Source organism: Oncorhynchus nerka, linkage group LG2 (assembly GCF_034236695.1).
Source record: "Oncorhynchus nerka isolate Pitt River linkage group LG2, Oner_Uvic_2.0, whole genome shotgun sequence".
Taxonomy (NCBI): domain Eukaryota; kingdom Metazoa; phylum Chordata; class Actinopteri; order Salmoniformes; family Salmonidae; genus Oncorhynchus; species Oncorhynchus nerka.
In genome coordinates this window covers 73,574,272-73,599,782 of record NC_088397.1, presented here as the reverse complement: position 1 = coordinate 73,599,782, position 25,511 = coordinate 73,574,272, and the positions used below count along the sequence as shown (strand labels likewise).

Genomic DNA, 25,511 nt, shown 5'->3' with positions numbered 1-25,511 from the left:
GAGACAAAATAAGGATCAAAAGCCAGGGAATAGATACATAATTGTACAGACCTCACCATTAAGAGGAATTAGTACTATATCAAACCTTTTGTATAAATTTCAGTATTTTTGGTAGCACCTTGTGTATAAATGTAAATATTTTTGGTTCACCTAACGTGTGACCAACTGTGATCAAACATGAATTGTCATAGAGGAATAATTATATTTGTGTACATAGTCCAGTCAAAAACATTCAATGACACAAAAATCTTTTCATGCATGCATTTATTAATCTAGAATAACATTTTCATAAGAAGTATTTATAAAATGTATTCAGCAAATGATAATATACAAGTGGCCAACAAAAGCCACACGTATGTAGCCTCACATTGTACCAATTAAATCTCAATCCTTCATCGTCAAAGTATGAAAGTAGTTCAGTATGTCATTCCAAGCTCAACCATTCACAATAGGCATCTTTCCACCTCAGCTATGATTTGGTATGTATGTCACCCTCTTTACATAAATGACAGTCAATATACCAAGTGCAGATTTTTGAAAGAGTAGAGACGCCTTGATGTGTGCAGTGTAATTACATTTATATTTGAGTAATTTAGCAGACGCTCTTCTCCAGAGTGACTTACTGTACAGGAGCAATTAGGGTTAAATGTGTCGCTCAATCAAGGGCACACGGACATATTTTCACCTAGTTGGCTAAGGGATTCGGACAAGTGACTCTTCAGGTACTGGCTCAACGCTCTTAACTGCTATGCTACCTGCAACCACCCATAATTGGCAAGAATCCACTTTGTGTCAAAGTAGCATGACTTGCCTTTTAGTGGTATTGCTGTTCATTAATGCAGGTGTTGCTCAGAGAGGAATTGTTTGTCTCACTTTGAAGAGTGCCCAAAGCTACGGAGCTAAAACAAAACCTTCAAGTGGTTCGTCATGAAAACTCTTGAGGATTCAACTTGCTGGGAAAAAATGAAAAATCACAACTTGAAAGTTCTCCTGTGCTCCGGTGGTCTAAGGAAATACAACATATATTGCACAATAAAAATGGGATATGTTTGATTAAGCAATGTTTTGTGTTTTGAGGACTGTACTGTAAGAGGGCATCTTCTGATTAGAAAATAAATCCACCTAATTGAAAATATGCCAGTCCATGTAAAAAATAAAATCCTTGGACGTTGTTATGCAGGGCCCACAGAGGACACTTCTGTCTTGCTTGCTGAAACAGAGGTCTCATCTTCAGTTCCTGAACTAATTCCTACAGCAGCCAACATGCAGCTACGGAACTGTAGAGAGAGAAGGATAATTAGAGAAACAGATTGTTAGCATTTTTCACTTTGCCCAACATGAAGCATTGTTTATTGATGCACAAAAGAGAGAGCCCAACATACACTGTATACAAAACATTAAAGACACCTGCTCTTTCCATGACATAGACTGTCCAGGTGAATCCAGGTGAAAGCTATGGTCCCTTCTTGATGTCACTTGTTAAATCTACTTCAATCAATGTAGTTGAAGGGGAGGAGACAGGTTATAGAAGGATTTTTAAGGCGTAAGGCATTTGAGACATGGATTGTGTGTGCCATTTACGGGGTGAATGGGCAAGTTAAAATATTTAAATTTCTTTGATCAGGTTATGGTAGTATGCGCACCGGTTTGTGACAAGAACTGCAATGCTGCTGGGGTTTTCACACTTTCACATTTTCATGTGTGTGTGGGGTTGTTTGGTTTAGTCAGTGTTTGTTACCAACCTGTTTGTTCATTAACACATAGATGACTGGGTTGAAGATGGCTGAGCTCTTTGAGAAGAAGGCTGGAATAGCCATGGCTGTGGCTGTAAAGGCAGCTCCTTTGTTGAAGAAAATCCAAGCAGCAAAGCTGGCATAGGGGGTCCAGGCAATCAGGAAACCACAAACCATCAGGAAGCACATACGTGTCACTTCCTTCTCAGCTTTCTGGGTAGATGCTGAGTCCTGCTGGGAAGCTGCAGCCTGAAAACAAACAAGATAACACACACGAAATCAGATGATTGCTTGAAAAAAAGTATGGGCAGTATATCTCAACTACATTCAACCACCGAATATCGAGTGATTAATTTGTTGTGTTTAGGAAAAAGGGATAGACAAACTGTCTGTCTGAGCAGTGTACTAGAATTAACCGTCTTACCGCCTTGACTGTGAGGACAAGGCTTCCGTACGTGAAGAAGATGGTGACGACAGGAACACAGAAGTGGCAGGTGAACATGTAGAGCACATATGATTCATTGTTGAAGCCTTCGGCCAAGGTGTAGTAATCAGGTCCACATGAGCACTGCATGCCCTCTGGGATATATCTATGTGGGAAAGACAATAAATGAGCCTGTTTTAAAATATTTTGCTTTAAAATGTATAAAAGGTTATCACAGTTATTCACTTGACGAAGTATCTGAAAGACCATTACTGTAATTATTACACTTGTCAAATGTATTAATCAGATCATTGACTTAGATGCTGTATAACTATACTTATGCAGTATAATCCAATGAGATTGTTTTTGCCCTTTCTCAGAGCCAAATCCAATCCTGAAGGGCAGAATATTGAGAGGCTATTGTCAGCATCCTAAAAGCACAAACTCACTACTAAAAACACTACTTCCACCTCACCTCATTCCATCTCACCAGATCAGATCACAATCTTTCCCAAAACATTCCTGGCCACTATGATTGGATCTTGGAGAACCAGAAACGATTTTAAATTCAGGTGTAAATATTATTAATTATTTCAAATACAGTTTTCACCTTATTTGGAAGAGGAAGCAGTCAGTTTACTGTGCCTGTTAAGTTTTATGAATACCATTGTAACAACATTGAGAGAACTGAGAGGCAAAGACTGACAAGAGCTACTGTACAGTACTGTAGTAGAGAACTAAACAAGCGCTCCCAGTTTATTGAAGTGGGGGAAGGTCGGCAGATTACCTGCAGATTGCTTGCCTGCCCTCTCTACAGGGTGCAAACAGTACCAAACCAATATCAATAATTTACTTCTCATCCAGTTTTGCATTAACTAATCAGACAGGGTATTTAACATTGTTTGTAATTGATCTATCCATTGTGGGTGAATCTTAACTTCCACTTATCTCAAATTTTCACTTAGTCTCCCATTGAAATCACTGCACGACAAAGTGAAACTTAAGTGGAAGTTGCGATTCCAGAAGCAGCAACTGCCATTTGTGGTGAGCAAGAGGAGTTACCCCCTTCAATGTAAAGCTCTGTGAGACCTCTTATTAATCAATGTTTTGAGTTACCTAGACCAGCCAACCAATGGGGGGGCAGCACAGGACATTGCCATGACCCAGGTGAATGCACATCCGGCACCAGCGTGGGTGGTAGTGAATGTGAAGCTGCCCATGGGCTTGCAGACAACAATGTATCTCTCAATGGCCAGCACCACCAGAGACCACAGAGCAACCTGACCTAGAATGAGACAAGGAAAGTGAGCAGTTATGACTTGTTTTCCATTTGGTTGCTGAGACTTCTTCCAGCATCTCCATCAACGTGTGTATGTCAAACAATTAATATTTTTTTAGACCAGGATTGGTTGCTTATATCAGTCGGTTTGTTCAGACATAAATTGTTGATCTAAATATAGCAACAAAATAAATATAATTTGACCTAGTTTGGCTGTATTACACAAATCCAGTGAGACCAGGTGAGAGTTTTATCCAGTGAGATCAGGTGAGACAACCACATATCACAGTCATAGAAAATACATTTTCCCTTAATCCATTAGTTATGAGGAAAGTCAGTGCTAGTAAGAAAATACACATTTGTGTTATGTGTGTATGTGTGTGGGTGGGGTGTGTGTGTGTGTATGTGACTAGATGTTCTCTTACCTCCAAGTGTAGCCATGAAACCCTCGATGGCACAGCCCATAGGTCCAAAGACGAAGTAGCCATTGACAGCAGATGTAATGGTGATGGTGAATCCAAACATTACCATGATCATTCCAGCTGCAGCCAAGTTGACCAGAATGAAGTTTAGAGGTTGCTGGAGCTTCTTGTTTGTGGCTGTGACGTACAGGGTCAGACCGTTGATGGGGAATCCAAAACAGATCAGGAAAAACATGTAGACAGCAAGCAGATAGAATTGCCATGGATCCGCCAAGTAGTACTGAGGGTATTCAAAGGGACTTCTTACAAGTCCAGTCCTGTTGGACATGGGGATGTAGAAGTTGTTTCCTTCAGTGCCGTTCTGCATATTTAACCAGGGAGTGGTTGAGATGAAAAGTGGAGAATCTGCTCTAGCTGCAGTCTAGTGTCTTCTGGCTCCTTCATTATCAGGGATTCTATGGGTATGGTTATATACCCTTCTAAGCAGACTCATCAGGGATCAACTGGTGATCAAGGAGAGTACCACGTGGAGGGGGAGGCAGGGGTGGGGCCACGTGGGGAGACGGGCGGGGGGATTTGAATGAGAGTGATTGGATAATTGGTCTTGTCATAATCACCTAGATCAAGGGTAGGCAACCCTGGTCCTGGAGTACCGCAGGTATTTCATGCTATTGATTTATCTGACATGAAAGACCAGATGTTTTGAATTTAGGCAATCACTGAACTGATCAATTTGGTTTGGGTTCTAAAAAAAAAAATCTGGTTTTGGTTTCTGGTACAACTATCAGTTCCTTTCTGACTGGGTCTTGCTTGTTATCTACAGCCAAAACATTTTTGAATGAAAAACACCCACTTACATTGCATGCTTAATGTTTAATGGTTGTATATAGTATGATAATCTCAAGTATCATCTTGAATGCTGCAGGTTAGCTAGCAACAAGTAACATAAAAAACGCACAAATACTATACCCCTCCTAAAATGATAACCTCTTTCTCACTCATCATTATTCATGATTCATTCATGACTATCAATAATCATCCATATTAGCGTAGAAGTGTTAAGAAACATATAATATTTTTATTTACAATAAAAGTGACTCCAAAATTACACAATACATTATTCACCATTCAATTATATTGTGAACAGAAAAATCTGAAATACACCCAAAACAAACAGCAAATGCATCCAACAAGTTTGTAGAGTCACAAGCCTGGTGTAATCATTGCCTGCTAGGAATATGGGACCAAATACTAAACTTTTGACTACATTATTACCCATATTAGTGAATCTGTGCCAATACTTTTGGTGCACTAAAATGGGGGAGCTATGTACAAAAAGTGCTGTAATTTCTAAATGGTTCACCCAATATGGATGAAAATACCCTCAAATTCTATCTGACAGTCTGCACTTGAACCTGAGTCTTTGTTTGATTTCAAATACAAACTTTTGAAGTAAAGAGCTAAAATAAGAAAACATGCTTCACTGTCCCAATAATTACGGAGGGCACTGTATTTGTCCTACATTTGAATGTTTTTACAAAACATTTACAGCATTTTATTCATGGCCCCAAAAATATCATACATTGGAAAAGGTATCAGAGAATGAGGACCAAACGTCAGTGAACAAGGTACTACATACAGACACAGGATATGACCACCAACATGTGACCTACTGGGGTTCAACCTGGGTCTCAAGCATGGCACAAGACAGCATCGTTAGTTTTGGGAGGTACTGTAACACAACTCTTCAGGACAGATTTTTCCGAACCACCTCTGAAAATAAGGATGATGACCTCAGGAGAAAGGCTTTGCTATAAGGCATTTATAAAATAAATATCTTAAAATGGTAACTGATCAGTGAGATTGTATCATAACATTACTATGGTCTTGATCAATCATTTTGGCCTATTTCCAGATACAACATTTCATGATTTTACTGATGAATCATTTGGTAAGTGATCAGCTAATCAAACAGCTAAACAAATCAGCTCAACAAACAAAAGAGCAAAGTAAAAATAAAAATAAATTAACTGTATAAAAAAATAATGATTTATGCATCCATTTATCTGTCCCATCCTACATTACATAGAAATACATGTTTATATAAATGTTTATAATACATTTTTACGTTACATAGAAATACATGTTTATTCAATGGTCTCTTAGAATGCATCAATGCATCCAAGTGCAGACAACACAATCAAGATTGCGACATCCAATCCAAATAAAGTTCCATGTATGTCTTAACACCAAGTATAAACTACTCGGTTGAGCAACCTCTGAGAGGAGCATTAAAAAAGGACGATTCTGGGCTGGGGTGTAACTTCTTACATACTGTTACAGTATGGTACTTGGCTGTGTTGAGAGTAGAATTTCAGACGTGTTTTGTATCTAAAAAACGTGTCCTGCATTCAAATGACCTAGTGGCCTCATGGGTGGAATGTTATTAATATTTTTCATAATTTAACAATTAATAAATGTTTCTTTTTTGGGGGGGTGGGGGATCCAGTGTTTCTATGTCAAACTGTTTTGCTATATTTCAGTCTTCTGTGATGTACAGTGGGGCAAAAAAAGTATTTAGTCAGCCACCAATTGTGCAAGTTCTCCCACTTAAAAAGATGAGAGAGGCCTGTAATTTTCATCATAGGTACACTTCGACTATGACAGACAAAATTAGAAAAAAAAATCCAGAAAATCACATTGTAGGATTTTTAATGAATTTGCAAATTATGGTGGAAAATAAGTATTTGGTCACCTACAAACAAGCACGATTTCTGGCTCTCACAGACCTGTAACTTCTTCTTTAAGAGGCTCCACTGTCCTCCACTCGTTACCTGTATTAATGGCACCTGTTTGAACTTGTTGTCAGTATAAAAGACACCTGTCCACAACCTCAAACAGTCACACTACAAACTCCACTATGGCCAAGACCAAAGAGCTGTCAAAGGACACCAGAAACAAAATTGTAGACCTGCACCAGGGTGGGAAGACTGAATCTGCAATAGGTAAGCAGCTTGGTTTGAAGAAATCAACTGTGGGAGCAATTATTAGGAAATGGAAGACATACAAGACCACTGATAATCTCCCTCGATCTGGGGCTCCACGCAAGATCTCACCCCGTGGGGTCAAAATGATCACAAGAATGGTGAGCAAAATCCCAGAGCCACACGGGGGGGACTTAGTGAATGACCTGCAGAGAGCTGGGACCAAAGTAACAAAGCCTACCATCAGTAACACACTACGCCGCCAGGGACTCAAATCCTGCAGTGCCAGACGTGTCCCCCTGCTTAAGCCAGTACATGTCCAGGCCCGTCTGAAGTTTGCTAGAGAGCATTTGGATGATCCAGAAGAAGTTTGGGAGAATGTCATATGGTCAGATGAAACCAAAATATAACTTTTTGGAAAAAACTCAACTCGTCGTGTTTGGAGGACAAAGAATGCTGAGTTGCATCCAAAGAACAACATACCTACTGTGAAGCATGGGGGTGGAAACATCATGTTTTGGGGCTGTTTTTCTGCAAAGGGACCAGGATGACTGATCCGTGTAAAGGAAAGAATGAATGGGGCCATGTATCGTGAGATTTTGAGTGAAAACCTCCTTCCATCAGCAAGGGCATTGAGGATGAAACGTGGCTGGGTCTTTCAGCATGACAATGATCCCAAACACACCGCCCGGGCAACGAAGGAGTGGCTTCGTAAGAAGCATTTCAAGGCCCTGGAGTGGCCTAGCCAGTCTCCAGATCTCAACCCCATAGAAAATCTTTGGAGGGAGTTGAAAGTCTGTGTTGCCCAGCAACAGCCCCAAAACATCACTGCTCTAGAGGAGATCTGCATGGAGGAATGGGCCAAAATACCAGCAACAGTGTGTGAAAAACTTGTGAAGACTTACAGAAAACGTTTGACCTCTGTCATTGCCAACAAAGGGTATATAACAAAGTATTGAGATAAACTTTTGTTATTGACCAAATACTTATTTTCCACCATAATTTGCAAATAAATTCATTAAAAATCCTACAATGTGATTTTCTGGATTTTTTTTCTGATTTTGTCTGTCATAGTTGAAGTGTCAAGTATAATATTGGGATACAAACTCAACATTGAATACATTTCAACTCTATATCTGATATGGTACAGGTGTCTTCTTTTTTGTAAGCCCATACCTATATGTGTGGTGTATACTTTCGTTTCCAAGTACATTTGTTTAAGACTACCAATAAGCACTGTGTGTGACCCTGATTTAGCCCATTGCAGTAAAAGGTTAATATGGCCTTTCCGTGTATACATTAGCTTGTTGAGAAAATCCATGGTGACACTATAGGTTAAACACAGAGCTTAGTGTCACTGTCAGGACTATCAATCACCGACATCTGACACCAACAGTGACTGTCAGACACATAAGAGCAGCTTAGAAAGAAGAAATAGAATGAAGAGAGGATTCAGAGTCCCAAAAGACAACAGAAGACTTGGCCCAGAGAAGACAGTCCTGTATTGCTTGTTGACACCGAAGAAACCCTCTCATCACCCATTGAGTTCTTGCCACACAACATGGTCAGGGTGTATGAAACTGTAGAGAAAGAATAAGGACCACAAGCCAGGGACTAGATACAGACTCTTGTATAGGACATGGCAATTAAGATGAATTTGCAATAAATTAAGAACTTTTTTTGGTAGCACCTTGTGTATAAATCAATGAATATTGTTGGTAGAGCCTAACATGTGTGACCAACTGGGATCAAAACAACCAAACATTCATTCTCATAGAATTATATTTTTGCACATATCCAGTCAAAAACATTCAACGACACAAAAACCTTTTGATGCATGCATTTATTAATCTAAAATAACATTAATAAGTATTTATAAAATGTTTTCAGCAAATTATAGCATAAAGGTGGCCAACAAAAGCCACATCAGGAACACCTGCTCTTTCCATGAAAAAGACTGACCAGGTGAATCCAGGTGAAAGCTATGATTCCTTATTGATGTCACTTAATCAGTGTAGATGAAGGGGAGGAGACATATTAATGAAGGATTTTTAAACCTTGAGACAATTGAGACATGGATTGTGTATGTGTGTCAGTCAGCGGGTGAATGGGCAAGACAACATATTGAAGTCCCTTTGAACAGGGTACGGTACAAGGTGCCAGGCACACCAGTTTGTGTCAAGAACTGCAACGCTACTGGGGTTTTCACACTCAGCAGTTACCCATGTGTATCAAGAATGATACACCACTCAAAGGACATCCAGCCAACTTAAAACAACTGTGGAAAGCATTGGAGTCAACATGGGCCAGCCTCCCTGTGGAATGCTTTCAACACCTTGTAGAGTCATGCCCTGACAAATTGAGGCTGTTCTGAGGGCAAAAGTGTGTAATAAATAGAACAATTATGATTGTCGGCTCCTAGGCAATTTAACCTCCCAACAATCCACATATTTGTTATTAGAGACTTCTCTCTTCCTGGATTCCCCGCAGGTGAAGGGACAGTAGGGGCACAATCAGCAACTCAATATTAGGAAGATATTTTTTATGTTTTGTACACTCAGTATATGTAGCCTCATTTCGTACCAATTCAATCTCAATCCTTCAAGACAAAAGCATGAGAGTAGTTCACTATGCCATCTCAAGCTCAAGCAATTTTGTAGAGAAGGTATTGTGTGAAGCAATGGAAAAGAGTCCTAATTTGGTATGCATGTCACTTATTTGAAAAAGAATGACAGTCAGTATACCAAGTGCAGATTTGTGAAAGGGTGGAGAAGCAATGAAGCGTAATTACATTTACATTCTAGTCATTTACCAGACACTCTTATCCAGAGTGACATATAGTAGAAATGATGGTTAAGTGCCTTGCTCAATCAACAGTTTTTTCACCTAGTCGGCTCTGGGATTCAAGCCATCAACCTTTTGGTTAATGGCCGGACGCTCTTAACCGCTACGCTACCTGCTGCCCCCTCCCTTGTAATTGGCAAGAATCCACTTTCTGTCACAGTAGCATGACTTGCCTTTTAGTGGTATTGCTGTCCTTTACAGCAGGTGATGCTCAGAGGGGAATTGTGTCTCACTGCCCAAAGCTATGGAGCAAAAACCAAACCTTCAAGTGGTTAATCATGAAAACTCTTGAGGATTCACCTTGCTGGGAAAAAATGAAAAATCACAATGTGAATGTTCTCCTGTGCTTCGGTGGTCTAAGAAACTGCAACATAAAATGCAGAGTAAAAATTGGCTATGTTTGATTATGCAATGTTTTGAGGACTGTACCATAAGAGAGCATCTTCTGATTAGAAAATAAATCTACCTAATTGAAAATGTGCCAGTCCATGTAAAAAATGTAATCCTTTGAAGTTGTTATGCAGGGCCCACAGAGGACACTTCTGTCTTGCTTGCTGACACAGAGGTCTCATCTTCAGTTCCTGAACTAATTCCTACAGCAGACAACATGCAGCTACGGAACTGTAGAGAGAGAAGGATAATTAGAGAAATAGATTGTTAGCATTTTTCACTTTGCCCAACATGAAGCATTGTTTATTGATGCACAAAAGAGAGAGATCAAAATATGTTACCAACCTGTTTGTTCATCAGCACATAGATGACTGGGTTGAAGATGGCTGAGCTCTTTGAGAAGAAGGCTGGAATAGCCATGGCTGTGGCTGTAAAGGCAGCTCCTTTGTTGAAGAAGATCCAGGCAGCAAAGCTGGCATAGGGGGTCCAGGCAATCAGGAAACCACAAACCATCAGGAAGCACATACGTGTCACTTCCTTCTCAGCTTTCTGGGTAGATGCTGAGTCCTGCTGGGAAGCTGCAGCCTGAAAACAAACAAGGGAACACACATGAAATCAAATAATTGTTTGAAAAAAGTATGGGCAGTATATCTCAAATACTTTTAACCACCGAATATGGAATTGATTGATTTGTTGTGTTTAGGAAAAAGGGATAGACAAACTGTCTGTCTGAGCAGTGTACTAGAATTAACCGTCTTACCGCCTTGACTGTGAGGACAAGGCTTCCGTACGTGAAGAAGATGGTGACGACAGGAACACAGAAGTGGCAGGAGAACAGGTAGAGCACATATGATTCATTGTTGAAGCCTTCGGCCAAGGTGTAGTAATCAGGTCCACATGAGCACTGCATGCCCTCTGGGATATATCTATGTGGGAAAGACAATAAATAAGCCTGTATTCAAATATTTTACTTTAAAATGTATAAAAGGTTATCACAGTTATGCCTTGGATGATGTCTTTGAATGATAGTCTTTCAGAAAGGAGTTTACTATGAATACAATACTTGTCAAATGTATAAATCAGATTGACTTAGATGCCGTTTATCTATACGTATGTAGTATAACCAGATGAGATGGTTTTTGCCCTTTCTCAGTGGGCAGAATGTTGAGAGGCTATGGTCAGCATCCTTTAAACACAAACTCAAAATGTCTACTTCCACCTCAGTGTGTGATCTCACCAGATCAGATCACAATCTTTCCCAAAACCTTCCTGGCCACTCCGATCAGATCTTTGAGAACCAGACACTATTTTAACTTCAGGTGTAAATTAAATAACTGAATCTAGAATAATGTGTCACCTTATTTGAAAGAAGTGGTCAGTTTACTGTGCCAGTTAAGTTATGAATAACATAACTAGAAAACTGAGGCCAAGACTGAAAAGAGCTACTGTACAGTACTGTAGTAGAGAGCTACTCAGGGGGCTTCCGAGTGTTGCAGCAGTCTCAGGCACTGCATCTCAGTGCAAGAGGCGACACTACAGTCCCTAGTTTGAATCCAGACTGCATCACATGCAGCTGTGAATGGGAGTCCCATAGGGCGGTGAACAATTGGCCCAGAATCGTCCGGGATTGGCCGGGGTATGCCGTCATTGTAAATAAGAATTTGTTCTTAACTGACTTGCCTTTCTCCAGTCTATTGAAGTGGGGAAAGAATGGCAAATTGTCTGCAGATTGCTTGCCTGCTCTCTCTACAGTACCAAACCATTAAATTAACTTCTCATCCAGTTATGTATTAACTAATCAGACTTGGTAGTTGACACCGTTTGTAATTTATCTATCCATTGAGGGTGAATCCTAAATTCCACTTATCTCAAATTTTCACTTTGTCTCTTATTTAAACCAATGCACAACAAAGTGAAATTTAAGTGGAAGTTGTGATTCACACCAATGTAATCACACCCTGGTGGTACTCATGCCTCAAGACTATATTAGACCATTACGGTTTCCGGTTCTAAGGCAAGGCTGCACTGATGCATTCACTGGTTTACGCCGATATGGCCAACATGTTTCTTCTAGTCTTTCCACTAAGGCTGAATGAATAAACCACGTAAAAACGTTCATATTTTTTTTTTTGTTTGAAGACCTATTCAGGCCCATGCTCCATTATTTCTGAGTACAGTGGTCTCCAGAATGTCTGTTACATTTTTGTCATTTAACAGACACTCTTATCCAGAGCGACTTACAGTTAGAGCATTAATCTTAAGATGGCTAAGTGGGACAACCTCATATCACAGGCATAAAAAGTACATTTTTCCTCAACAACGTAACTATCAGTAGAGCCAGATTTAGAATGGGGGGGGGGGGGGGTTGGACTGTTTGAAGAGGTAGGGATTCAGATGTTTTCGGGAAAATGGGCAGGGACACCGCTGTCCTAGCTTCGGGGAGAAGCTGGTTCCAATATTGGGGTGCCAGGACAGAAGAACTTGGACTGGGCTCAGCGGGAACTGCCATACCGTAGGGGCGGGAGGGCCAAAAGACCTGAGGTGGCTCAGGTGTAGGGTTTGAGCATAGCCTGAAGGTAGGGAGGGGCAGTTCCTCTTTCTTTTCCATAGGTAAGCACCATGGTCTTGTATTGCATGCGAGCCAGTGGAGTGTGCAGAGGAGTGGGGTGACATGAGAGAACCTGGGAAGGTTGAAAATCAGGTGGGCTGCAGCATTCTGGATAAGATGCAGGGGTTCAATGGCACAAGTGGGGAGCCCAGCCAACAACGAGTTGCAGTAGTCTAGACGTGAGAGGACAAGTACCTGGATTAGGACCTGCTCCGCATCCTGTGTGAGGTAGGGTTGTACTCTACGGATGTTGTAGAGCATGAACCTGGGTGTCAGAAAGGGGGAAGGATTAAAGTAGTTGAGTGTCATCTGCATAGCAATGGTAGGAGTGACCATGTGAGGATATGACGGAGCCGGGTGACTTGGTGCATAGAGACAAGACAAGAGGGCCTAGAACTGAGCCTTGGGGGACACCAGTAGTGAGAGTACGTGGTGTAGACAGATTCTGTCCACGTCACCTGGTAGGGGCGGCCTGCATAGCCTGAGACGCCCAGCCCTTAGGGTGGAAAGGAGGATCTGATTGTTCACTGTGTCGAAGGCAGCGGATATATCTAAGTGGAAAAGAACAGAGGAGAAAGAGTCAGCTTTGGCAGTGCGGAGAGCCTCCGTGACACAGAGAAGAGCAGTCTCAGATGAGTGACCCATCTTGAAGCCTGACTGGTTAGGGTCAAGAAAATCCTTCTGAGAAAGGTAACGAGAAAGTTGATCAGAGACGGTGCTCTTCCAGAAGTGGTGCTCCTAGTGGCCAGGGACTTTAATGCAGGAAAACCTCATCTCTACCAGCATGTCACATGTGCAACCAGAGGAAGAAAAAAAAAACTCTGGACCTTTACTCCACACACAGACGTAAACCAAGCTCTCCCTCGCCCTCCATTTGGCAAATCTGACCATAATTCTATCCTTCTGATTCCTGCTTACCAGCAGAAACTAAAGCAGAAAGTACCAGTGACTCGCTCAATACGGAAGTGGTCAGATGACGTGGATGCTAAGCTACAGGACTGTTTTGCTAGTACAGACAGAATATGTTCTGGGATTCATCCAATGGCATTGAGGAGCATACCACCTCAGTCACCGGCTTCATCAATAAGTGTGTTGCCGACGTTGTCCCTACAGTGACCGTACATATCCCAACCAGAAGCCATGGATTACAGGCAACATCCGCACCAAGCTAAAGGTTAGAGCTGCCACTTTCAAGGAGCGGGACACCGCAGGATGCGGTTTCAAGGAGCGGGATGCCTTAAGATGAACCATCAAACAGGCAAAGCATCAATACAGGAATAAGATTGAATCCTACTACACGGGCCCTGACACTCATCGGATGTGGTAGGGCTTGCAAACAATTACTGACTACATACGGAAACACAGCCGCAAGCTACCCAGTGATGTGAGCCTACCAGATGAGCAAAATGCCTTTTATGCTTGCGTCGAGGCAAGCAACATTGAAGCACGCATGAGAACACCAGCTGTTCCGGACTACTGTGTGATCATGCTCTCTGTAGCCGGTGTGAGCAAGACCTTTAAACAGGTCAACATTCATAAGGCCACAGGGCCAGACGGATTACCAGGATGTATACTCAAAGCATGCACGGACCAAATGGCAAGTGTCTTCACTGACAATTTCAACCTCTTCCTGACCGAGTCTGTAAAACCTATATGTTTCAAGCAGACCACCATAGTCCCTGTGCCCAAGAAAGTGAAGGTAACCTGCTTAAATGACTACCGACCCGTGCACTCACGTCGGTCTCTAAGAAGTGCTTTGAAAGGCTGGTTATGGCTCACATCAACACTATCATCCCAGAAACCCTTGACCCACTCCAATTCACATACTGCCCCAACAGATCCACAATCTCAATTGCGCTCCACACTGCCCTTTCCCACCTGGACAAAAAAAACACCTATGTGAGAATGCTGTTCATTGATTACAGCTCAGCGTTCAACACCATAGTTCCCACAAAGCTCATCACTAAGCTAAGGACCCTGGGACTAAACACCTCCCTCTGCAACTGGATCCTGGATCTCCTGATGGGCCACCCCCAGGTGGTAAGGGTAGGCAACGACACATCTGCCACGCTTATCCTCAAGACTGGGGTTCCCTCAGGGGTGCCTGCTCAGTCCCCTCCTATACTTCCTGTTCACCCATGACTGTGTGGCCAAGCACAACTCCAACACCATTATTAAGTTTGCTGACAACACAGCAGGAGGCCTGATCACCGACAACGATTAGACAGCCTATAAGGAGGAGGTCAGAGAACTGCAGTGTGGTGCCAGGACAACAACCTCTCCCTCAATGTGCGCAAGACAAAGGAGATGATCATGGACTACAGGAAAAGGAAGGCCGAATATGCCCACATTCACATCGACAGGGCTGTAGTGGAGCAGGTTGGGAGTAAGGTTCCTTGGTGTCCACATTACCAAACTATCATGGTCCAAATATACATTGACAGTCGTGAAGACGGCACGACAGGTTAGTGCGTACGGCCTAGTACGTCACTGGGGCCAAGCTTCCTGCCATCCAGGACCTATATACTTGGCGCTGTCAGAAGAAGGCACAGAAGAATTTGACTCCACTCACCCAAGTCATAGACTGTTCTCCCAGCTACCGCACGACAATCGGCGCACCAAGTCTATGTCCAAAAGGCTCATTAACAGCTTCAACCTCCAAGCCACAAGACTGCTGAATAATTAATCAAATTGCCACCCCGACTATTACCATTGACCAACCCCACCACTTTGTTTTTACACTCTCCTACTTGCTGTTTATTTTCTATGCTTAGTCACTTTACCCCTACCTACATATACAAATTACCTCGACTAACCTGTACCCCCGCACCTTGACTCGGTGCTGGTGCCCCCTGTATATAGCCTCTGTATTGTTATTTTCTTAACTCCATTTCTTGAACTGCATTGTTGGTAAGGGCTTGTAAGTGAGCATTTCACAGTAAGGTTGTTGTATAACACCTGTTGTATTCGGCGCATGTGACAAATAAAATCTGATTTGAGACAGCATGCTCAAGTGTTTTCGAAAGAAAATAATGGGATACAGGTCTATAGTTTGATGTCAGATGAGTCAAGTGTTGGTTTCTTGAGGAGGGGAGCAACTCAGGCCAGTTTGAAGTCAGAGGGGATGCAGCCAGTAGTCAAGGATGAGTTGATGAGGGAAGTGAGGAATGGAAGGTCTCCAGGGAGACGGGAGGTAGGGATGGGGTTGAGTGGGCAGGTTGTCGGGCGGCCAGACCTCACTAGTCACAGGATGTCATCTGGAGAGAAAGAGGTTAAGGCATGGGGTAGTTCTATGGAAATGAGACCAGTGGACTCAATAGGCTGAGTGAATAACGGATGTCGTCAACCATTTTCAAAGTGGTTGACAAAATCGTCCACAGAGAAGGAGGACAGAGGGGGAGGGATTGAGGATTAATGCGGGAGGAGAAGAGGTTCATAGGGTTAGACACAGAAGCTTGAAATGTAGAATGTGGCCTTTAGCAGTGGATACAGAGGAGGGAGTGAAAGGATGATATGTCCTCCGGAAGTTTCGCTCAGCTGCCCTGTTTTGTAAGCTCTTTTTGCTCGTAACGAGTCACTAGGCCACGGAGCAGGATGGGAGGGCTGAGCTGGTCGGAAAGAAAGGAGACAGTGCAAATTATAGGACGAGGAAAGGGAGGAGAGTAGAGTCGAAGAGTCAGAATCAGGAGACCGGAGGGAGAATGATTTAGCAGAAGGGGGAGATGATATGGTAAAAGAGGAGGGAGAGCGAAGAATGCGATGGCGCATTACCATCTGGGTAGGGTAAGATTAGTTAGGATTGGAGAAAAGCTAGACAGAAAAGGAAACAATGTAGTGATCATAGACATGGAGGGGGCAAGAGAGGCAAGGAGGGGAGAGAGAGATGGAAAGGAATGAATCTAAGTCAGACGACGGGAGGTTGAAGTCGCCAAGTACGAAGAGCAGTGAGCCATCATCAAGAAATGAGCTTGAGGAACTCTCCACTCAAGCTTAACATTATTGACAAGTGACAATGACAGCATGGAATTTAAATAAGGAGATGGACAGATTGAGAGAGGGGGAAAAGAGAAAATCTCCACTTAGGAGAAATGACAAAACATTGCAGCCAAGGGGCGGGGAGCGTCTGTAAAGTCTAAAGTCTAGAAAACATACACATATAGTTGACAAAGCTACAAAAGAGCAAAATGAGATATGTAAATAACTAGGTAAGATACACAAGTGACAGAGTGGTGTGGAGCCTTCCTCTCTCGAAGAACGTTGCAGAACAACTCAGCAGAACCGTCTTTGTTTCGGTGATGGTCTTAGTTTGAGACACGACCGCCACTTACACCTGCTGTTGAGAAACCAGCGGAGACTGAAGAACTAACACTAATTGCTAATTGCCCAGCAGAGGTGCAGAGCACACCTCCCTGTACTAATTTCTGATTGTTTAGTAGAGGTGAAACCACTCCCCCTCCCACAGCCACTGATTACCAAAAACAAGCCACAAATTGCCCTGCCCCTTGATTCTGGTTGATGTGTTAACAACTATCTGCAAATGATGAGCAGTCAGGAGTTCACACACCAAGTAGGCTACTGGGAAGACAGTATTAGACAGATAAAGACCAAAACATGATTCTTATCACTCCTGGAGATATCAGGAGTCCTCTAGCTATAGAATGATTTGAAGTTACCAATCAGACAAGCTAAGCTGCAGTAACAATATCAGTCAAGTGATCTGAGTCAGATAAGATCATGTAAGCTATCTCACTGACCTAAGGTCTAGCCTAGCCTATGGGAGAGAGTATTTAGGTTCATGTTAAGGTATCAGATAAGATTCAGTGAACTACATCAACTAAACATACTTTTTCACATTATGCATTCTTTTGTTGGCTATCATGTTCTAAGCTACTCAAGATTGGGCCTCATTAGGTCTGGTTGGACATGGTTAAATTTCAAATCTGTTCACACTATCCTTAAATGCTATAATTTCTAGCCTAAAATTGGCATTATCCCTTTTCACCTCTCCACTAAAAAGGCTGATGTGGCAAGGTTTCTTGAGCAAAACCAGAAAAGGCTATTTGTGGTGAGCAAGATGAGTTACCCCCTTGCAATGTATATCTCTGTGAGACCTCTTATTACAGTTTTTTACCATCGCTAGGACCCCTTTCTCAATACTTAGGTCCCTTTGTCAAAACTCTTCACACAGTTTTCCTAACCAACTTTTAGCCTGGCGCAGCAGTTAATTTCACATCAAAAATGCACTAAAACTAACACTTCATACATGTCTCAAATCAACTCATTCTTCCATAACACTAGCAAAGGTTGTCACCCAATAAGCACACTTTGTCACTCATAAAACAATGACCTAAAGAAAACTAACAACACGTAGCATTACACAATGTTTTCTTTTGTAAAATGCCTTTACAAAACAAGAATGACACCTCTCTACTGTTTAGAATCCACTGCAGTACATGTTACAGGAATGAATCAGACATGATGCAATATGCTTCAATATGTTTTATGTCATTTTCTGGCATTGAGTGATTCCAAAATACAAGAATTTGTATATACACCATCCTCCGATGCAGATAAAGTAGCAATGCTAGTCAACCCTGTCTTCTGCATTTGGCCACAGGTTCTCAGCCACATCACATCTTATGTCAACTTGGGCAATACACCTAGGAAATAATATTTTGGCATGCCTGGTCCATCCCTGGCAATCTTCTGCAGATATGTCCAGGCATCCAGCATTCATTGCATCCAGGAGGGACATTTGATCATGTGGATGGTGGTCATAAACCTTCCACCTCCATGAGGTAAATAATTCCTCTATGGGGTTGAGGAATGGTGAGTAAGGTGGTAGGAAAAGTGACATCATCCTGGGATGGGCTGTAAACCACTCTGTGACTGCACGGGAGTGGTGAAATGCCACATTGTCCCATACAATTACAAACGTTAGCCGATTTCGCCCCACTGCAACCCTTTCCTCGCCTGGCACAACCCTTCCATAGAGGTCACCCAAGAATGAAATGAGACGCTCGGTGTTGTATGGCCCAATTAGCAGTTAGTGTAACAGCAATCCATCAGAGGATATTGCTGCACACATTGTGATGTTGTCACCCCTCTGGCCCAGGACATCCACTGTGGCTCTTTTCCTAATCACATTCCTTCTCGCTGCCGTGTTTTGGCCAAGTTGAAACCAGCCTTATCCACAAAGATGAATATGTGGGGTGTTTACCTGGTTTCAATCTACATGATAATAATATTACGGTAGTTTACATTATACCTTAAAACACGCCTTTGTGTGCCTCTGCCCTGTTTGGTTTTGTTCAAACCCAGTTCTGTGTTTTATAGTCATCTTACCTGGATATATTGGTTTCTGAGTTGCTTGACTCGTTCAGAGATCCTCTCAAAGGGGACAGTATACAACTGCTTCATACTGACTTGATATTGTTTCAGGACTCTAGAAATATTTGTTATGCTTACATTGTGAATATTTCCAAATGTAATGTTGTCTGCAAAAACTCTGTTCTGAAAATCTGTGAGTTGTATGCCTTTGTTTCTGATGACCATATCAACATTTGCAGTTTCCTGCACAGCAGTGAAAATCCTACCTCTCCCGCCTGTGGGAGGTAACCGTTGGGTCCTAAGCAGAAATACAAAAACAATTACACACAAGTGGATTTGGAGGCTTTGCTCAATTTACTTCTGTAATGTGCAGTTCTGTCAGATGCCCTTGCAGAATGCACATCTTATTTGTTGTTTTGCCGGACATTTCTCACAATAGATGCCACTGTTGAGCGTTGCAGATTTGTCTGCACTCTCAGACCAGCCTCTCTCATTCATAGACCATGATTTATTACATGATCAATTATAGTAGCCCTAATCTCATCTGAGACTACAGCTCTTCATCTTCCTCTCAGTCTTCTTCTACCACGCGTACGTACTCCTCTCCCTCTCCCCTCTCCCTCTCTTCTTACTCTGTCAGCCACTTCTCTATCTCTGGCTGGGTCCATGTTTACATTACAGTACAGCATTATTCCTAAGATGTCCCCTTTTGTATAGATGGTAATGATATTGAAAGACTAACACCCAGGTAGGTGTTCAGCTACAATGGGATTCAGCTGTGGTTGGTCTAATTTTTTACTAAAGTTTAACAGTTTTGAAAAGATTATGTAAACTTGTGCAAATTGGCCTGTAGGTACATAGACACAAACACCACCAAAACTCTGAGTGAGAAAATGATTCAAACGATTGAAATTTGAAAGATGTAGTCATTGAATGCATTTTGTGCCAAAGCAATGAACAATGATCCACAGTTTAGCCCACATAGACTGCTGTTGTGCTCACTGTGTGAAGAGTTTTGAAAAAGTGACCTAAGTATTGAGAAATGTGTCATAGCGATTGTCAAAATAAAATAAAACTGTAATCAAAGTTTTGAGTTACCTAGACCAGCCAACCAATGGGGGGGCAGCACAGGCCATTGCCATGACCCAGGTGAATGCACATCCGGCACCAGCGTGGGTGGTAGTGAATGTGAAGCTGCCCATGGGCTTGCAGACGACAATGTATCTCTCAATGGCCAGCACCACCAGAGACCACAGAGAAACCTGACCTATAATGAGACAAGGAAAGTGAGTAGTTATATCTTGTTGTCCAATTGGTTGCTGAGACTTCCCCCAGCATCTCCATCAATGTATGTATCTCAAACAATTCATGTTTCGTAGACCAGGATTGGTTGATAATATCAGTCGGTTAGTTGAGACATAATGGTATTATGTAAATATAGCAACAAAATAACTAGAATTTGACTTAGTCTGGCTGTATTACACAAATACACTTTTATCCAGTGAGACGAGGTGAGACAACCAGATATCACTGTCATAGAAAATACATTTTCCCATAATTCAGTACTTATTAACAAAGTCAGTGCTAGTAGAAAAATACGAAGTTGTGTCTTGCGTGGGGGTGTATGTTACTGGATGTTCTCTTACCTCCAATTGTAGCCATGAAACCCTCGATGGCACAGCCCAAAGGTCCAAAGACGAAGTAGCCATTGATGGAGGTAATGAAGGTAATGGTGAATCCAAAGACTACCATGATCATTCCAGCTGCAGCCAAGTTGACCAGAATGAAGTTTAGAGGTTGCTGGAGCTTCTTGTTTGTGGCTGTGACGTACAAGGTCAGACCGTTGATGGGGAATCCAAAACAGATCAGGAAAAACATGTAGACAGCAAGCAGATAGAATTGCCATGGATCCGCCAAGTAGTACTGAGGGTATTCAAAGGGACTTCTTACAAGTCCAGTCCTGTTGGACATGGGGATGTAGAAGTTGTTTCCTTCAGTGCCGTTCTGCATCTTTAACCAGGGAGTGGTTGAGATGAAAAGTGGAGAATCTGCTCTAGCTGCAGTCTAGTGTCTTCTGGCTTCTTTATTATTCGGGATGCTCTGGGTATGTTTATATACACGTCTAAGCAGCCTCATCAGGGATCAACTGGTGGTCAACTAGTGATCAAGGAGAATACCACGTGGGGGGGGGGGGGGGGGGGGGGATTTGATTGAGAAAGATTTGGATAATTGGTCTTGTCATAAACACCTAGGTGATCTTATCACAACAACATATCTATTAAGGATCCAGTTCAGAGTGGGTTCTGTTCTATATATAGAAACCAGTTTTACTCACAGAGCCTGACAGATTGAGCTGATGCAGTCGCTTTGTCACCATCACAAACACAGCCTGTTACTGAGAATGTGTGTGTGTGTGTGTGTGTGTGTGTGTGTGTGTGTGTGTGTGTGTGTGTGTGTGTGTGTGTGAGAAAAGATGTTGAGATATATAATATCTCTGCTGTTTGTTTTTACCTGAAAATAAAGTTAACCTCACGCTACCATCTGCAACAAAACTGAAATTCTAAATCATTTGAGTAGGATACCATAGCACACTGTTACAGGATCAGCACCTTTCACATGAGAAAATGGGGCTTAATGCTTTATCTCAATCAGCCAGAGACACATTTATCTCTCAATGGTTTTCAAAAGGAGTACCAGAATATCAAAATTATTTGATGCTGAAGTAAAATTGAAACATACCTATTACACGCTGTGTGTTTATATGTTGAGCCAAAGTAAGCTTTATAGTTCAAATGTATATATGTATATTTATTGCAGCTTTCAGGATCGACCAAAATATGTTTTTTGCTTCAGGTACAACTATCAGTTACTTTCTGACTGGGTCTTGCTAGTCATCTCAATCAATAATGTGTTTTGAATTATAAACACCCACTTACATTGAATGTTTAAATATTGCATGTTTAATGTTTAATAGTTGTATATAGTATGATAATCTCAAGTCCAGTATTGTATGCTGCAGGTTAGCTAGCAAGAAGCAACATACTGTATATTCAGTATAGCAATATGTAGCTATTTATTAAAGGAATATAACTAATCGTTTTTTCTGCTTGTTACAATAACTTATCTATACATTATGCACTGTGATTGGCTATTATTTACATTGAAAATAGAATATTGGATTATATTCACTTTGCATAAGGTCATCAATAGAAGGCACTGTTATAGATCTGTTGCTAGCAAGCTAACCGTCAGTCGGTTAGCTAGCTAGGTAGTAGACTGCATTTCTATGAATAATTCATGATTGGAATAATCTATTACTTGTTTATATCATATACAAAAGGAAATGTTTGATACCAACGGTCAGTTATTTTGTATCATACAATTTCAATGGTCTTGATCAACCTGAGGAATCTAATATGTTATATTTTTGCTAACTGATCAGCTGAACAAATAAAAAAAAGCAAAACAACAAAAAACTAAACCACCAAAACATTGTTATTGCCACGAACCTCGCCGAAGATGGTGCCTCTTCCTGTTCGGGCGGTGCTCGGCGGTCGTCGTCGCCGGCCTATTAGCTACCATCGATTCCCTTTCCATTTGTTTTGGGTTATTGGGTAATTGGGTACACCTGTTTTGTATTAGGGTTTGTTTGTAGGGTATTTAAGGGCACTAGGCCCGCTGGGTATTTGTGCGGGCTTGTTTGTGTTACTCTGTGTTTGATGGTGTGAGTTATTTGTGTATTTATTCTCCGGACTATTTTGTCCTGTTGTTTGGACTGGCAACTTATATACGCCCTGTGTGTTGGCGTGACTGTTTTGTTGCGCTGGGGAATAAATTTGAAAAAAAGACTGAACCCTGCTCTCTGCGCCTGATTCCACCCACCACTCCTAGTTGATCGTAACAGTTATGCATACCTTTATTTGTCCTACATTTTTATGATTTTACAAAATATCCGCTGCATTTGATTCAAGCCCCCAAAAAATTCACAAAACACCATATATTGGAAAAGGTCTCTCAGGATGCTTCAACGCATCCAAGTGCAGATCACAAAGTCAAGGTTGAGACATCCATTCTTCAGATGTTTAAATTAACTACCACATGTATTCCACAACAAGAATAACAACTCAGTTCAGCAAACTTGTTGAGAGCAGCCATTTCATGATGTATTGACTGGGCTGTACCATCTTATTTAGTGTTGTAGTGTTGTACTTAAATATGGTGAACATAACCTTTTACTGCAGTGGGCTAAATCAGTGTCACGTGGAGTGATTATTGGTAGTTTAAAAAACAAATCTACTTTGAAACAAAAGTACACACATAGTTATGGCCTTACAACAAAGAAGACACCTGTACCATGCCATTGACTGCAGGAAAGGCCTCTATGACCTATATGTGTACACCTTAGCTTCATGAGAATATCCATGCTCTATTGCTTAATTAACACAGAGTTTAGTGTCAGTACTGTCAATCCCAAATACAAATCGCAGACATGACCAGTGGCCAAGGAGGACATGTATGAGGATACTGTATGTTTCTATGCAGGGTCCACAGAAGGCACCTCTGTCCTGCTATTTGACATAGAAGAAGCTTCTTCATCACACAATGGGTTCTTGTTACAGAACAAAGTGATCAGCATGCAATTACGGAAATTAAGGTAAAGAATGAGAACCAAAAATCTGTGAACAAGGTACTAGATACATCCAATTTGTAAGTCGCTCTGGATAAGAGCGTCTGCTAAATGACTTAAATGTAAATGTAATACAGACATAGGATATGACCACTAACATGTGACCAACTGGGGTTTGACCCGGGTCTCCTACATGCCACAAGAGAGCGTAAGTCCCTTGAGCTAAACCCTATACATTCGTTTTGGGAGGTAACACAACTCGTCAGGCAAGATTTCTCCGAACCATCTCTGAAATTAAGGATGAAGACCTCAGGAGAAAGGCTTTTATTATAAGGCATTCAGTGGTGTAAAGTACTTAAGTAAAAATACTAGAAAGTACTACTTTAGTAGTTTTTTGGGGTATGTTTACTTTACTTTACTATTTATATTTTTGACAACTTTTACTTTATTAATGCTTAGCAAGACAGGAAAATGGTCCAATTCACACATTTATCAAGAGAACATCCCATATCATCGCTTCTGCCTCTGATCTGGCGGACTCACTAAACACAAATACGCGTTTGTAAATTGAGTGTTGGAGTGTAACCCTGGCTATCCATACATATAAAAATGGGGCTGTCTAGATTGCTTAATATACAGAATTTAAAATGATTTATATGGGGGCAAACTACCTGCCCTCCAGGACACCTACACCACCCGATGTCACAGGAAGGCCATAAAGATCATCAAGGACAACAACCACCCGAGCCACTGCCTGTTCACCCCGCTATCATCCAGAAGGCGAGATTAGTACAGGTGCATCAAAGCAGGGACAGAGAGACTGAAAAACAGCTTCTATCTCAAGGCCATCAGACTGTTAAACAGCCACCACTAATATTGAGTGGCTGCTGCCAACACACTGACTCAACTCCAGCCACTTTAATAATGGGAATTGATGGAAATTGATGGAAAATATATCACTAGCCACTTTAAACAATGCTACTTAATATAATGTTTACATACCCTACATTACTCATCTCATATGTATATGTATATACTGTACCCTATATACCCTATATAATCTACTGCATCTTTATGTAATACATGTATCACTAGCCACTTTAAACTCTGCCACTTTGTCTACATACCCTACATTACTAATCTCATATGTATATACTGTACTCGATACCATCTACTGCATCTTGCCTATGCCGTTCTGTACCATCACTCATTCATATATCTTTATGTACATATTCTTTATCCCTTTACACTTGTGTGTATAAGGTAGTAGTTTTGGAATTGTTAGGTTAGATTACTCGTTGGTTATTACTGCATTGTCGGAACTAGAAGCACAAGCATTTCGCTACACTCGCATTAACATTTGCTAACCATGTGTATGTGACAAATACATTTGATTTGATTTGGTTTTGATTTGATACTTAAGTATATTTTAGCAATTACATTTACTTTTGATACTTAAGTATATGTAATAACAAATACTTTTAGCCTTTTACTTAAGTAGTATTTTACTGGGTGACTTTCACTTGTGTCATTTTCTATTAAAGTATCTTTACTTTTACTCAAGTATGACAATTGGGTACTTTTTCCACCACTGAAGACATTTATAAAAGAAAATGGTCAATAGTCAGTGAGATTGTATCATAACATTACTGTGCTTTTGACCCCTCATTTGGGCGTATTTCCAGATACAACATTTCATGATTTCGCAGATGAGTCGTTTGTGAAGTGATCAGCTAAACAAATTGAAATAGCAAAGTAAAAAATACATTTTAAAAAGTATGAATAAATAAATTATTTAACCTCTTGGAACACTAGGGGCAGTATTTCATTTTTGGATGAAAAAACGTTCCCGTTTTAAACAAGATATTTT

The 25,511-nt window shown here is 41.3% G+C and overlaps 2 protein-coding genes across 2 annotated transcripts; both read right to left on the bottom strand.

Moving 5' to 3' along the window:
- Nucleotides 1-247: 247 nt before the first annotated feature.
- On the bottom strand, nt 248-4,306 carry LOC115142244 (green-sensitive opsin-like). The gene is made up of 5 exons (XM_029681697.1): nt 3,862-4,306; nt 3,274-3,442; nt 2,158-2,323; nt 1,743-1,982; nt 248-1,277 (listed from the first exon to the last, which is right to left on the bottom strand). The coding sequence occupies exons 1-5, from the start codon at nt 4,223-4,225 to the stop codon at nt 1,173-1,175; spliced, it is 1,044 nt and encodes a 347-aa protein (XP_029537557.1). The 5' UTR covers nt 4,226-4,306; the 3' UTR covers nt 248-1,172.
- A 4,377-nt stretch (nt 4,307-8,683) lies between these two features.
- LOC115142233 (green-sensitive opsin-like) lies at nt 8,684-21,086 on the bottom strand. Its single transcript, XM_029681690.2, has 5 exons — nt 20,661-21,086; nt 20,113-20,281; nt 10,837-11,002; nt 10,422-10,661; nt 8,684-10,307 (listed from the first exon to the last, which is right to left on the bottom strand). Exons 1-5 carry the CDS (start codon nt 21,022-21,024, stop codon nt 10,203-10,205), a joined length of 1,044 nt encoding a protein of 347 aa, XP_029537550.1. The 5' UTR covers nt 21,025-21,086; the 3' UTR covers nt 8,684-10,202.
- Nucleotides 21,087-25,511: the final 4,425 nt, after the last annotated feature.

Bases quoted from the DNA above. Each gene is read 5' to 3' on its own strand.
- LOC115142244 (XM_029681697.1), bottom strand. From the start codon at position 4,225: ATGCAGAACGGCACTGAAGGAAACAACTTCTACATCCCCATGTCCAAC. The intron at 3,443-3,861 runs GTAAGAGAACAT...GTCTCATTCTAG, and splicing joins TTTCATGGCTACACTTGGAG to GTCAGGTTGCTCTGTGGTCT. The intron at 1,983-2,157 runs GTAAGACGGTTA...GTTTGTTTTCAG, and splicing joins TTGTCCTCACAGTCAAGGCG to GCTGCAGCTTCCCAGCAGGA.
- LOC115142233 (XM_029681690.2), bottom strand. From the start codon at position 21,024: ATGCAGAACGGCACTGAAGGAAACAACTTCTACATCCCCATGTCCAAC. The intron at 10,662-10,836 runs GTAAGACGGTTA...GTTTGTTTTCAG, and splicing joins TTGTCCTCACAGTCAAGGCG to GCTGCAGCTTCCCAGCAGGA. The intron at 10,308-10,421 runs GTTGGTAACATA...CTCTCTCTACAG, and splicing joins ATGTGCTGATGAACAAACAG to TTCCGTAGCTGCATGTTGTC.